Source organism: Elephantulus edwardii, unplaced genomic scaffold, assembly GCF_000299155.1.
Source record: "Elephantulus edwardii isolate Elephantulus edwardi_28Jun2011 unplaced genomic scaffold, EleEdw1.0 scaffold00293, whole genome shotgun sequence".
NCBI lineage: Eukaryota > Metazoa > Chordata > Mammalia > Macroscelidea > Macroscelididae > Elephantulus > Elephantulus edwardii.
This window is the reverse complement of record NW_006400043.1, coordinates 3,133,822-3,146,923: the sequence shown is the minus strand read 5'-3', so window position 1 is coordinate 3,146,923 and position 13,102 is coordinate 3,133,822. Positions and strand designations below refer to the sequence as shown.

Sequence of the window (13,102 nt, the reverse complement as noted above, 5' to 3'; positions counted from 1 at the left end):
AAACCAAAAGAGAGTGTCAAGACACCTTTGCCCTCTTCTGGGTTCGGATATTTCACGGTGGGGAACTCGGGATCAGGATCCTTCTGCTCGGGCACAGCCTCCGGGGGAGCGAAGTCAAAGGCTCTGAAGGCGGACTGCACGAAGTCATGGCCAACGCCGTGCACCGACGTGTGCACGAACTTCACCTTGCTCTCCCTTTTCACACTCCCGTGAAAGCAGTATTTTTTCAGGTCTTCAAAGTAGTCTTTATTGATGGAAGCAGTTGGGTTATGAAGAAGCAAACTGCCATCAATTAATGAATCATCCCAAGCTTTTGGCCACAGCTCCAGATTTTCTTCAATAGCTTGAGAAATTCCTTTATCATGAGGAGAAATGATCTGGGCTCCATTATCCCAATAGACCTTATAACCATTATCCTGCTTTGGATTATGAGAGGCAGTTATCATGATTCCGGCACAAAGCTTCAGGTGTGATACTGTGTAAGGCACAAAGGGGGTTGGAGTGATATCAGAAAAGAGGTACACAGGGATCCCCTGGCTGATGAATGTGGTTGCAGCAAGCCGGGCGAACCTCTTGCTACTGCCCCCACTGGGAGGGTGGGCACGGGCATCAAAGCTGATGACCACGCCTCTCTGCTTCAGGTCGCTGAACTGTTTTTCCAAGTATCTGCAAAATCCCTGTGTAGTCTGGATGATGGTCAAGTCGTTCATCTGAGAGATGCCTGGTCCCATCGCAGCTCGGAGCCCAGCTGTTCCAAATTCCATCCGTGCCCCAAAGCATTTCTGTAGTTCTTCTTTATTACCATCCGCAATTAGTTTTTTCACACATTCTAAAGTTAAAGGATTCTGGTCCCATCGCAGCCACTGGGCCGTCTCTCGGTCCAGCCGGCTGTCGTCGCTGGGGCTGCTGTCTCCTGGAGCTGCTGCCATCCTGGCCCAGTTGCAGCGGAGGGAAGCAGGATGGAGCGCCCTTCCGGCCGGTTAGGCGAGGAGCCACAGTTTGTTATGATCCACACAGTCAAATGCCTTTGCATAATCAATGAAACACAGATAGACATTCTTCTGGTATTCCCGGCTTTCAGCTAAGATCCATCTAACATCAGCAACAATATCCCTAGTACCACGACCCCTTCTAAACCCAGCCTGGACTTCCGGCAGTTCTCTGCTGAAGTTCTGTTCTAATAGGTTTTGGATAATCTTCAGTAGAATCTTGCTTGCATGTGAAATCAATGACACTGTTCTTTAGTTTCCTCACTCAGCTGGGTCACCTTCTTTGGAATGGGAACAAATATTGATCTCTTCCAGTCAGTTGGCCAAGTGGTTGTTCTCCAGATTTCTTGGCACAACTTGGTGAGCACATCCAGGGCAAAATCTGTTATCTGAAATACTTCAATTGGTATACCATCTATTCCTGGGGCCTTATTCTTTTGCTATTTCCTAAAACAAATTTAATATCATTAGGTAGCTTTGACTCTTACAGACTTTCATATGGTTTCCAATGCTATCCCAATGGAATCTCTTTCTTCTCAAATTAGGTGATGTTTTGTATTGCCAATAATTTACAAGCAGAACAAAATATTATGTACAATGGTTCTGATGTTCCTTGCCTTCAGATAGAATCTACTTATTCTACCTTTTTACTAAGGAATAACCATAAAGATTGTTGTTTTTGTTGGGTAACATCATAACTTTTTGTTGGATAACTCATAGTGACCCTATGAATAGAATATCTGAACCCTGTCTTTCCCTGTTCCATCTCCATACTTCCTGACACACTAGAGCCCTTTTCAGCAGTCACAATGTCAATTAATCTAGTCAAGGGTCTTCCTCTCTTTCGCTGACCCTTCACTCTTCCAAGTATCATGTGCCTTTCCAAGGAATAGGCCCTTCTAGTAACATGCCCAAAGTTATCTGAGGGGAATCCTTCTCACTCTTACTTGCAAAGAGTACTCTGGTTGCACCCTTTCCAAGACATATCTGTTTGTTCTTTGGGCCCTTAATGGGATTTTCAGTACTATTTTCCAACAACATAGTTCCAAGGCATCAATTCTGTCATCCTTATTCGTTGTTTAGCTCTCAGATGCATTTCAAGTGATTGGAAAGACCATGGCCCGAATCTGACACGTCTTGGTACTCAAATGGATATTATTACCCCTCAATAATTTGGAGAGGTCTTTACCTTCACATTTTCCCATATCAACGTGTCTGGTTGCTTTTCTTACTGCTGGTACCAAGGGTATTAATTGTGGATCCAAGTAAAATGCTATTAAAATTCTGAAAGAGAAAATAACCTAAAAAGACTTTCTCAGGTTCTACTGTGATAATGTATATTATTTTGAAAACTGAATGAGTTAGGAATTTAAGTGAGAATGTGGAAACTGAAGTATGTTGTTTATTGTTGTTTGTTGGTTTGAACTGTGATTTTATGTTGTACATTTTTGTTTGTTTTTCATCCAAATCAGCTGAAGGCAGAGCATGAGGAGCACAGGATCATATCTGGAACACAAGAGAGAAATGAAGGCTGGACATAAAGATTAGAATCATTAGCATATTATTAAAGATTTTACAGGTGATGAAATCATAAAATATTTGCAGAGTTATAAGAATCTAAATTAGGGCCATGAAAAATACCTGTATTAAGGATATGGAGAGAAAAACAAGCTACAGGAATACAAATAAAACCAGATGACGACAAGGAAAAAGAGTTTCAAGGAGAAAGGAAAAACCAGCAATGCAAAATGTCAAAAAGAGTTCAAATATTATAAGGGCTAAAATGTGTCTATTCTATTGAACAAAGCATAAAGCACTAATGACCTTTGTAAAAAATTCAATAACTAGTAAGTATCTGGTCTAGATAGTAGGAAGTTTAGGTATAAATGGGGGGTAAAAGTTTAATCTTTCAATAGATCTCATTACAGAAAAGATTTTCCAAGAGAGAGAGGGAGAAAAAAACCCCAACACGTTGTAGCTGCAGAGATCAGTCAGGATGACCATTATGCACAAGTGTACAGCATACTTTCATAGATATAAATTATTCAATAGGCAAAGTATGTATATTTTTTATGTGGATGTAAATTAATTACTTTTTATAATCAAAACAAAAATATACATACCATAGATAAACAAATACATATTTTACCTAAGGTATTAAAATGTCATGAATGGGGAATGAGTTAGGAAGGAATATTTGAAAATAATTACTAATAAAACGGTTCAAATAGAGTAACAATTTAGGAACTCTAGTGATAATAAATAATCAAGGATAATAAATTATTGACATAAAGCAGATTAAAAGTCTAATAAACAATCAATATAGTATGATAAATTTCAATAATCAATATGTCCAGTTTATGAAATAAATATTAATCTCATAAAGTACAATAGAAAAAGGGATAAGAATGGGAGCAGGGATAAATTTCTTGTAAATTAGAAAGCATAGTTAAGCAGATTGTCATAATCTTTATTCTATGAAATAAAATTTTATATTGATAGTGAATGATCAAGAGGTCAGATTTAGGGTGGATAGCCAGAAATCAATGTTAAGCTTAAGCGGAGAAAAATGGCAAAAAGGGAGAATATTCAGATGATTAGCCAGATTTCTGTTCTCTGTTCTCTGGTGTGCACCACTTTATAATTCCTATCTCTTCAGAGTGGGTAGGGTTGGGGATATAGATTTCATTTCTATAATTAAGTTTTATTATATGACAAAATTAAAAACATTTTGCATATGTAATTAAGGACTCAAATGACTTTGAGTTAATCAAAAGAGAGATTATCTGGGTAAGCGTCTCCTAATTACGTGAGTCTTCAAATAGATTGGGCATTTCTTGAAGACAGAGATTAAAAGTATGACATATCTCCTACTGCTTTGTCAGAAATAAGAAATCATTTTCTGAACTCTGTGAAAAGGGTTAGGGTTAAATTCATCTACATGCATGATTAAGCTGTGCTGCCTGCAATCCTGAAGACACACAGTTCAAATCCACTAGCTGTTCTTTAGAGAAGGGTGGGCAATCTCCTCCCTTGTGATTAACTGCCTGTGAAAATCCACCAGAGAGTCAGCCATGGGTCCGTTCTGACTCGACAGTAAACACCAACAACAACATACACCTCAAGAGATGGCTGGGTAAGGGAAGGTTTTACAAGGTAGGGTGGAGTGCAAGAATGGTGATGTAACAGGGAAACTGAAAGGAAGGCACAGCTGTTTGGTTGGGCGGGAGAAATGAATGTATTGGCTATTTCTGTAAGTGAGTGTCTTTTATCTGTTCGGTAAAAGCTTGTCTGTCAGATATTGTTCTAAAACTAAGCATCCAAATTAATACAGACTAGGAAGAAGGACTACTCAATCACTTCTGAAATATAACAAGCCTTTGAAAATCCTATGTACAGCAGAGCACACAGAGTAAATAACAGATATGGTATCTGAGGCTGAGCCCTCAGATTTGGAAACACTAAGTAGAATGAACAGCTGTAAGAAGAATTAGTGATTAGTACAAGGAATATGAGAATCATGGATATAGGAAAATTAGACATTGTGAAGAAATAAAAGGAACACATAAATATTGACATAATAGGTGTTAGTGAAATGAAATTGATTGCCATGGGGTCTTTTGAATCAGACAATCATATTATCTACTATACTGGAGACAAAAAGGTGAGAAAAATGGTGTTGGAGAAGAGTATTGAGGGTACCATGGACTGTTAAGAAAACAAACAGATTCACCTGGAGAGGGTTAAACCAGGCTGCTCCTTGGAGGCAAGGATTCTGAGGCTTCACATACTTTGGTCATGTTGTAAGGAGGGATCTGTCCTTTGAGAAGGACATCATGCTTGGGTGGGTGAAGGACAGGCGCAGGAGGGGAAGGCCCTCTAAGAGACGGATTGATTCGGTGACTGGGGTAATCGGGATGAGTGTGTCAGAGACAGTGAAATTGGCACAGGACAGAACAGAGTTTAGGGCTGTTGTATAGAGGGTCGCTATGAGTTGCAAGTGACTCGATGGCACATAAGAACAACAACAACAAGATCTGTTAATATTACTGTCATTCAAAATTATGTGCTAACAACCAGAGCCAAAGAGGAGGACATACATAATTTCTACCAACTGTTGCACTCAGAATTTGATTGAACCTGTAACTAAAAAGCATTAATAATAATGGGTGACTGGAATACCAAAATTGGGAACCAGGAAGAAGGATCAGTAGTCAGAAAATATGGTCTTTGTGATAGAAATGAGGCTCGGGATAGAAGGATACAATTCTGTACAATCAATGATTTATTCATAACAAATATCTTTTATATACAAAATAAACACGGGCTATACACATGAATTCCACCTGATGAGATGTACAGGAATCACATAAATTACATCTGTGGAAGGAATCATTGGAGAAGTTCAATATCAGCAGTGAAAACTAGATCAGAGGCTAATTGTGAAACAGACTATCAACTGCTTATATGCAAGTTCAAACTAAAGCCAAAAAAGGTTAAATCATATCTGCAGTAATCAAAATTTGATCTTGAGTCTATCCTCCCCTGAATTTAAAAACCAACTCAACAATAGTTTTGAGGCCTTGATCACTAATGAACAAATACCAGATTAGCTGTAAGAAAATATCAAGAATATCACTCACGAAGAAAGCAAAAAGTTATTACAAAGAAGGAAGAAAAAGACCAAACTAGATGTCAGAAGAAACTCTGAATATTGCACTAGCGTGCCGAGAAGCTAAAGCAAAGGGAAAAAATCAAGTAGTTAAGGGGCTGAATAGATTTTGAAGGACAGCTCAGGAAGACAACGCAAAGTACTACAATGAAATGTGCCAGGAGCTAGAGTCAGAAAATCAAAAAAAGCACAACTTGCTCAGCATTTCTTAAGCTAAAGGAACTAAAACACAAATTCAAACCATGAGTTGCCATGTTTAAGGATGATATGGGCAGAATATTGAATGATTCAGGAAGCATTAAAAAAGGATGGAATTACTATACAGAGATATTGAACTGAAAAGAACTAGCTGACACAGAAGAATTTTAAGGAACAGGCTCTCTGTGCATCCCTCTCCACCACGTATCCAATTAACTAGCTACCTGACTTAAAAAATTTTTAGTGTGTCATGGACTGGAGCGCTAGATGACTGCACTGCTGCCTGGTGGGGCCTTTCCCCCCTCCCAACTGGAGGACCCTGCACCTGCTGCCTGGACCCCCGAACCCACCACCTGGACCCTTAAACCTGCCACCTAGGGGAACTTGCCCCCATGCCTGGATGTTCTCTCCATAATTTCATGACTTAAAACGGCTAAATATGTATGTACATGTGTATATCTAACTATCCATATCTCTCTGTTTCATATGTATGTGTATCAATGGTATATAACAACAACATACTGTATTAGTTGTGTGTTTTGGTTTTGTTTTTTTATTTTGTTGTTGTTGTTGTTTTTTCACTTCACCCTATTGTTTAGAGTCAACAAGACTTTGGGGAGGGCCTTTGGATTTAAAAGTCAATTGTTATTTAATTCTGAAGGAACATTCTTCTAACTGGTACAGCACTCTTCTGTCAATATACCGCACTAAGGTAACCTGGGATTGCTGTGATGTTGAACCTTGTGCCATAGGAGTGTCAAATGGCATAACTGTTAGCCATAGTGGACAGTGTGTGATGGAGGTGCCAGTTTAAGACAGGTTTAGACACAAGAGTGGCATCTGCTTTCTAAACAACTTTCTTCTGGAAACTATTAACTTTAATAAATGACAATAGTACTTTGGCCTAGTGGACAGAAGTTATACTACCAAACTGAAGGTGGGTCATTTTAATCTGTGGCCCTTAGGCTGGGTTCAAATTGTTTTCCTGTCATTCTTCTGGTGGTATAGCATTGATCTGTGCATTGCTGTACAGAGGTAACTCATGGTTTCTGTTATGCTGAACACTGGGATACTGATGTGCCAAACATGGTAATGGTTACCCATGGTGGACAGTGTTTGCTGGAGCTTCCGGACTAAAACAAGCCTGGAAGCAGGAATGGCATCCACTTCTGAAATGGCTTGCCTCCAGAAACTCTATGTACGAACAGTGCTCAGGCCTTTCATTCATTCATAGGGTCAGTATAAGTCATCTACTACTTGACAGCACCTAACAACAACAAGTTATAGAAAAGCTTCAGGCCTTTTGTCACTATAATATGTTCTCAACTTGATGGCAATCAACAGCAACAATATAGACACTAGAACAAAGTCAGTGACCAATTTTGTGCAGATGAACTCCGTTGCAAGGTCAATCAATTTAGTAATATGTCAGTTTAAAAGTCAATGGCAAGACATATTTCTTGTCTAGGTGATAACCACTGAGATTGTTTCTGAAACGAATCCTAAATATTTACATAGAATGAGAAAGACTGCTATGGCATAAATTGAACAGAGTTGAAGATAGAGATTGATAAATTAAATATTATATACCAATGAAATTCTTCGAGTGATGAGCAAGATTATGTGAGCTAATGAGAGTCAAGACAAATTTATAGCAAAATTAAGAATTTGGATTCTGAAGAAGAGTTACAATTGTGGGCAGTTGTATCCTTCTGACACTGTGGGAGATATCAATGATGGTTTATTGCTATCAACTGAAGTACAAATTCCCCTGGAAATGAAAACAGAATTGGTTTTTGTGTCTTTGATTTTTCTCCTCTGCTTTTCACAAAGCAATCCATGCTCTGTCACCAAAAAAGAAAAATCACTTGTATGATCCCTTAGATTCCTGTGGATATCTTTTACTAAGAAAAAAATGTTTCTTTCACACATCCTACACTACATTGAAATGCACTGTGCATCCAATTTATTTTATTCATTTATGATTTAGTCCAATGATTAACAAAATTAATGTAGAATCATAGTTAATTCTTTATTTAATTTTTAAAATAAATTTCAGTTACATTATTTTGAGATATATATGTTCTTTATAGAATGTCTGGGAAAGTAAATAAAGGACCAAAATATACTAATTAATCTGCTGAATTGTGTTCTATTCTGTCCTTTTCCTCTTAGTGCTAGAGATATATTGTAAGAGTTTGAAATTTATATCTTAGAGTCACAGAACAGTTCAGTTCCTACATACAGCTCAAAATAGATTTCAGATCTGTTGTCCACAGGGGTCTCTATGAGATGTAGTTGACTCATTCAAGATCTGGAAAAGTGTACACAAAAGATGCAACCTATCTCCATATGTTTACAATTTATATGCAGAACAGATAATTCCAGAGGCTTGGCTTTAGGGGGAGGAATGTGACATCAGAACTGGAGGAAGACTGATCAACAAAATGTGTTATGCAGATGACATGACCTTGCTTGCTGAAACTGTGGAGGATCTGAGAGTTTTGCTATGGAAGGTCAAAGACTGCTGCCTTCAATATTGGTTGAAGCTCAATATAAAGAAAACAAAGAGTCTCACCACTGGGCCAGTTGACAACACTATAATATATAGAGAAGAGATTGATACTGTTAGCAGCTTCAACTTCCTTGGTTCCATAATCAGCACACTAACAGCCAGAAAAGAAAAAAGATTAATTGCACTGTGGAAAATCTGCTTTCAAGGACCTCCTAGAAAACTGAAGAGTAATGATATTCTGCCTAGAGACTAAAGTGCTCCTGATCCAAGCCATGATCTTCTAAATTCCTTGCTATGCATCAAATATCTGGAAAATGATATGGATGATAGTAGGTTAGATGTCTTTGTGTTGTGATGCTGGAGAAGACTATTGAAGATAATATAGATTACTAAGAGAGCAAACAGATCTGTCCTAGAGAGGGTGAGACCAGGCTGCTTCTTGAAAGCAAGGAGTTTGAAGTACCATGTCACATACTTTGGCCATGTTTTCAAAAGGGACCAGTCCTTGGAGAAGGGCATCATGCTTGGAAGGGTGACGGGACAGTGTAAAAGAGGAAGATTCAGGTTGAGATAGATTGACTCAATGACTAATGGAAGTGTGTCAGAGACAATAAAATTGGCTCAAAATAGAGCAGGGTTCACATCTGTTGTACATAAGGTCACTGACTCACAAGCAACTCAACAGAACATGAGAAAAACAAGGTACTTTCTTGTCCTCCTACATCACATTTAAAAACATATTCCAGCTCAGAACAAACTACTAAATACAATGTGTGATGGACATTTTATACTTTATTTTATCATTAAATTTTCCAGATTCATTTGGGTCAGGGACTTATCACAAAAGAATGTTAATCCATAAAAGTCACCTCTCTGACAGAAAGCCTCATGATCAGTAATAATCAGTCAGACAAATATCGTTTAGAATAAAAACTAAATTATATGTGCAATTGATGTTATTTTTGTTGTTGTTGTGTGCTTTTGAGTCAGAACAGACCCATAATTGATCCTCCAACAGGTTTTCAGAGGCAATAAATCTCTTGGGAGGAGAGTGTCCATCCTTTTCCTGTGGAACATCTGGATGATTCCAACTGCCTGTCTTTGGAATTGCACTGTATCTTCTTACTATTAATCCACAAAACTACCCCAATTCGTAGCAATACTAAGTAAAAAGCAAAACTGTGCATGGTCTCGTGCCACCCTCACAGCTTTCAATGTGTGCCACCACTGTGTCAATCTCTCTCCTTAATGGCAAAACTCTTTTTTTCTCATTCTCTTCTTTCAAAATTCTCACATGGTATCTTTTTCCAGGGAATGGACTTTCCTAACAAATATGTGATACAAACGCTCAAACTTTCCAATATTGTGATTACAGAGGGAGTTCCCGTAGCCTAGTGGTAAGACTCTGCACTGCAAATCTGAAGGCATGGGGTTTGAATCTGCCAATTTCTCCACAAGAGAAGGATCGGCAATCTCGTGCTAAAAACCTGCTGGAAGGTCAGCTATGGGTTGGTTCCTACTCTATCGTATGCAACAACAACAACACCAGATCATATACCTAATGTATGCTTCACAAAATCTCACTATCCTTGCTTTTAACAAGTACTCTTGCTGCACTTCTAACATTCCAGATATATTGGTTCTTTTGATAGTCCATTGTGTATTCAATATTCATCACCAACACCACAATTGAAAGGAATAAATTCTTCGTTATTATTCTTTTTTTACTTGTCCAGCTTTAACATGCATATAGTCAATTAAAAGTATTGAGAGGGTGTGGAGAGATTTTATTTTTTGTACACTGTTGGTGGATTTGTAAATTGGTGCAACCACTTTGGAAGGCATTTTGGTGGGTCTTCAAAAACCTGAACAGAGAAATTCCACATGACCCACCCACACTGCTGCAAAGAATATACCCCAAAGAAAACAGAATTGAGACACAAATGGACATTTGTACACCGATGTTTGCAGCAGCATTATTGACAATAGCAAGAACATAAAAACAGTCCAAATTTACGTTAACAAATGACTGGATTGAGAAACTGTGGTACATTCATTCACACAATGGAATACTATGCAACACTCAGGAACAATGATCTGAAAATACTAAATAACATCGGAGAGATTAGAAAGCATTATGAAGAGTGAACAAACTCAGATTTATAAGAACATATATTGTATAAGACCATTATTATAATTATGGCACATTCACACAATGGAATTCCAAACATCATGCAGGAGTAATAATTATGTAAATTATTACCTAACTTGAAAGGGACTAGAGAGCATTATGCTGAGTGAACGAACTCAGTCCCGCAAAGACATATATTGTTTAAAACCATTATTTTAGAATGAGTATAAGGGTCCAAGGGTTTGGGAGAGGGTAAGAACAGAGGGTTGAGGATGTGCAGGGGGAGAGGGGATAAATCATGCAGTTGTAAAATTGGATGGGTGAGGGGATGAAGGAAATTGGAAGAATATGTTTTCAATAAGAATGTACTCACTATGAACGAAGTCCTCAACACTTGGATGACTTTCATCCTCTCTCCAGGTTCATAGGGTTTCTGGAGACAAGCTATTATGGAACTGGATGCCAGTTCTGCTTTCAAACTTGGGTTTTTTTTTTGTTTGTTTGTTTTTTTTTCAGCAAATGTTCAGAGTCCCTGTTTTATTTTCATTTGGTCACACACACATTTTTTTTTAAAAAACCCACACACAACTCACAAAATATACAAACACGGAAACTAAAAGGGTATAAAAGAAGGGGTTTACTTCAATCATGGCTGGCACCAGCTGCCCGGCTTCTACTGCTGACTTCAGCACCAGTTCCTTGACCTGGGCATCCAGCTTCTGCATTTCACTCACTTTGTCACAGAGGTCAGAGCCCTCTGTCTTCAGCCTGGACTGCAGCAATGTGATTTCACTGGTCAAGGCTTTGTGTTCTGTCTCCAGGCTCTTCTTGCCGCTGTTGAGAGTGGAGATATCCCGAGATAGCTTGTACCTATTAACAGTCTCATCAAAGTGGCGGTAGAGACCTAATCTCTTGTTGACCAAGGTCAGGACCTGCTCTGTGATACAGGCCACTTTCATCCTGGCTTCAGCAGCTGGATCCTTTGTGATGGAAAAATCCAGCCTGACATAGATGATGACGGTGAAGAACAAGATGTAGAAAGTAGCCACCACCAACAGTGGCTCCTGCAGCATGAGGACCTTGTTAAATGTGTAGTGAACCACAATGTCCTGAATGTGCTGCTCTACCAAAATTTTCTTGTACGCAGCAATCACAGGACGACCAAATGTGTCTAGGTAGGTATAATGCAGCTCATCCGGGGTCCGGCTGATTTCATAGGGACTATCAATCTGGATGTTTTTGGCCCCTTCAGGCAAGATGATCTTCACTGTTAGGGAATCTATCACTTGCTCATCAAACACGTGATCCACAAACCTCATCTTCAGTGCATACTGGTCACCTAAATTATACAGGTACTCATAGCTTGGAAGGTTGTAGCCAACGATGTAATGAGTTTTCCAGCCACCAAAGAGAGGGAAGCGAGGTCGGATTTCCATCTCCACTGAGTCATCCAAAATGAGGAGGTGGCTAGTGGAAACATTGCCAATCTCATCTCGGTAATAAAGATCCTGGGCAGCAGCAGGGAGGATGGTCTTAAACGAACGGATGGAGGATATCCCACTATCTGGCTGTCTCTGGTAATCATAGCGTGAAAAGGGCCCTTTAAGCACAGCACCTGTGTGCTTCAAGTCCACATTTTCTTCTACAGCAATGTTACCCCAATGAGAAACTTCAATGACACATCTCATGCTGGTGATGGTCAAGAAAGGACTATTGTTCTCATAGTGAACTTTAAAAGTATCCTGACTATAGGCTGGGATGTCTTTGAACGGTCCATAATCCAGGAGGTCTTCTGAGCGCGTGGGGTTCCCCAGCTTGCTGTAGCTCTCCACATTCCGGGAGGCAAGTTTCACACGCATAGTTTGTGTCTTTGTTGGATAGGGAGAATAGAAATAATGGTTCCCCTCAAACACTACAAACTGTTTCTCTGACTGAGTGATCTGTGTTGGATAAGGCTGAAGGACATGAGTATAGGCTGTTTCCACAATGACAGAAATCTTGGACCCAGGATCAAGAGCAAACGGGAGCTTGACCATGAAGAATTTCCCACTTTTACCTTTAATTTTGGTTTCTCGTATTTCTAAATTGTTCTCTTCCTCATCTTCTCCTTTTACCTGCACCCCGAGATGCGCCAGCCGGGCCTCGAGTTCAGGCTCCAGAGCCAGCAGGAAGGAGGAGGTGCGGGATAAGGAGCCGCCGCTAGTGTTAGCCAGGACCACTTCGGCCGTAACCTTGGCCAGGTGGCTGCTCAGGTCCACCGTGCACTTCACGTCCTCGTTGACCAGCGGCAGTACTTCCGAGGAGGCGCTGCTCATTGCCGGGGCCGAAGCCCCGAGCAGCAGCAGCACCAAGCACAGGCAGGCAGGGAGCGCCTCCATGTCCACCACGGAGCTCAAACTTGGTTTAATCAGGAAGCTCCACCAAATGCTGTTGGCCATGGGGAATCATTAATGCATTTGACAAATCAGTGTCACAGTGTTCAGCTTCAAAGCAACCACAAGTTACCTCTGTATCTTAAGTGGATGCACCGGGGTTATACGACCAGAAGAATGTTTGAACAAAAACAATGACAAAAAGACCTGAGGGTTACGGATTTG

General features: G+C 39.7%; 2 protein-coding genes across 2 annotated transcripts in view; both read right to left on the bottom strand.

Annotated features, from left to right (window-relative positions):
* The window catches only part of LOC102853016 (phosphoglucomutase-2-like), a 10,275-nt gene extending 9,346 nt beyond the window's left edge, over positions 1-929 (bottom strand). The window contains exon 1 of the mRNA XM_006900740.1: positions 5-929. Coding sequence (XP_006900802.1) covers positions 5-929 — 925 coding nt within the window. The remainder of the gene's footprint in view (positions 1-4) is intronic.
* A 10,145-nt stretch (positions 930-11,074) lies between these two features.
* LOC102852605 (dolichyl-diphosphooligosaccharide--protein glycosyltransferase subunit 1-like) lies at positions 11,075-12,890 on the bottom strand. The gene has a single exon (XM_006900739.1). The coding sequence runs from the start codon at positions 12,881-12,883 to the stop codon at positions 11,075-11,077; it is 1,809 nt and encodes a 602-aa protein (XP_006900801.1). The 5' UTR covers positions 12,884-12,890.
* Between the last annotated feature and the right edge of the window lie 212 nt (positions 12,891-13,102).

Coding starts and splice junctions, on each gene's coding strand:
- LOC102852605 (XM_006900739.1), bottom strand. CDS start 12,883: ATGGAGGCGCTCCCTGCCTGCCTGTGCTTGGTGCTGCTGCTGCTCGGG.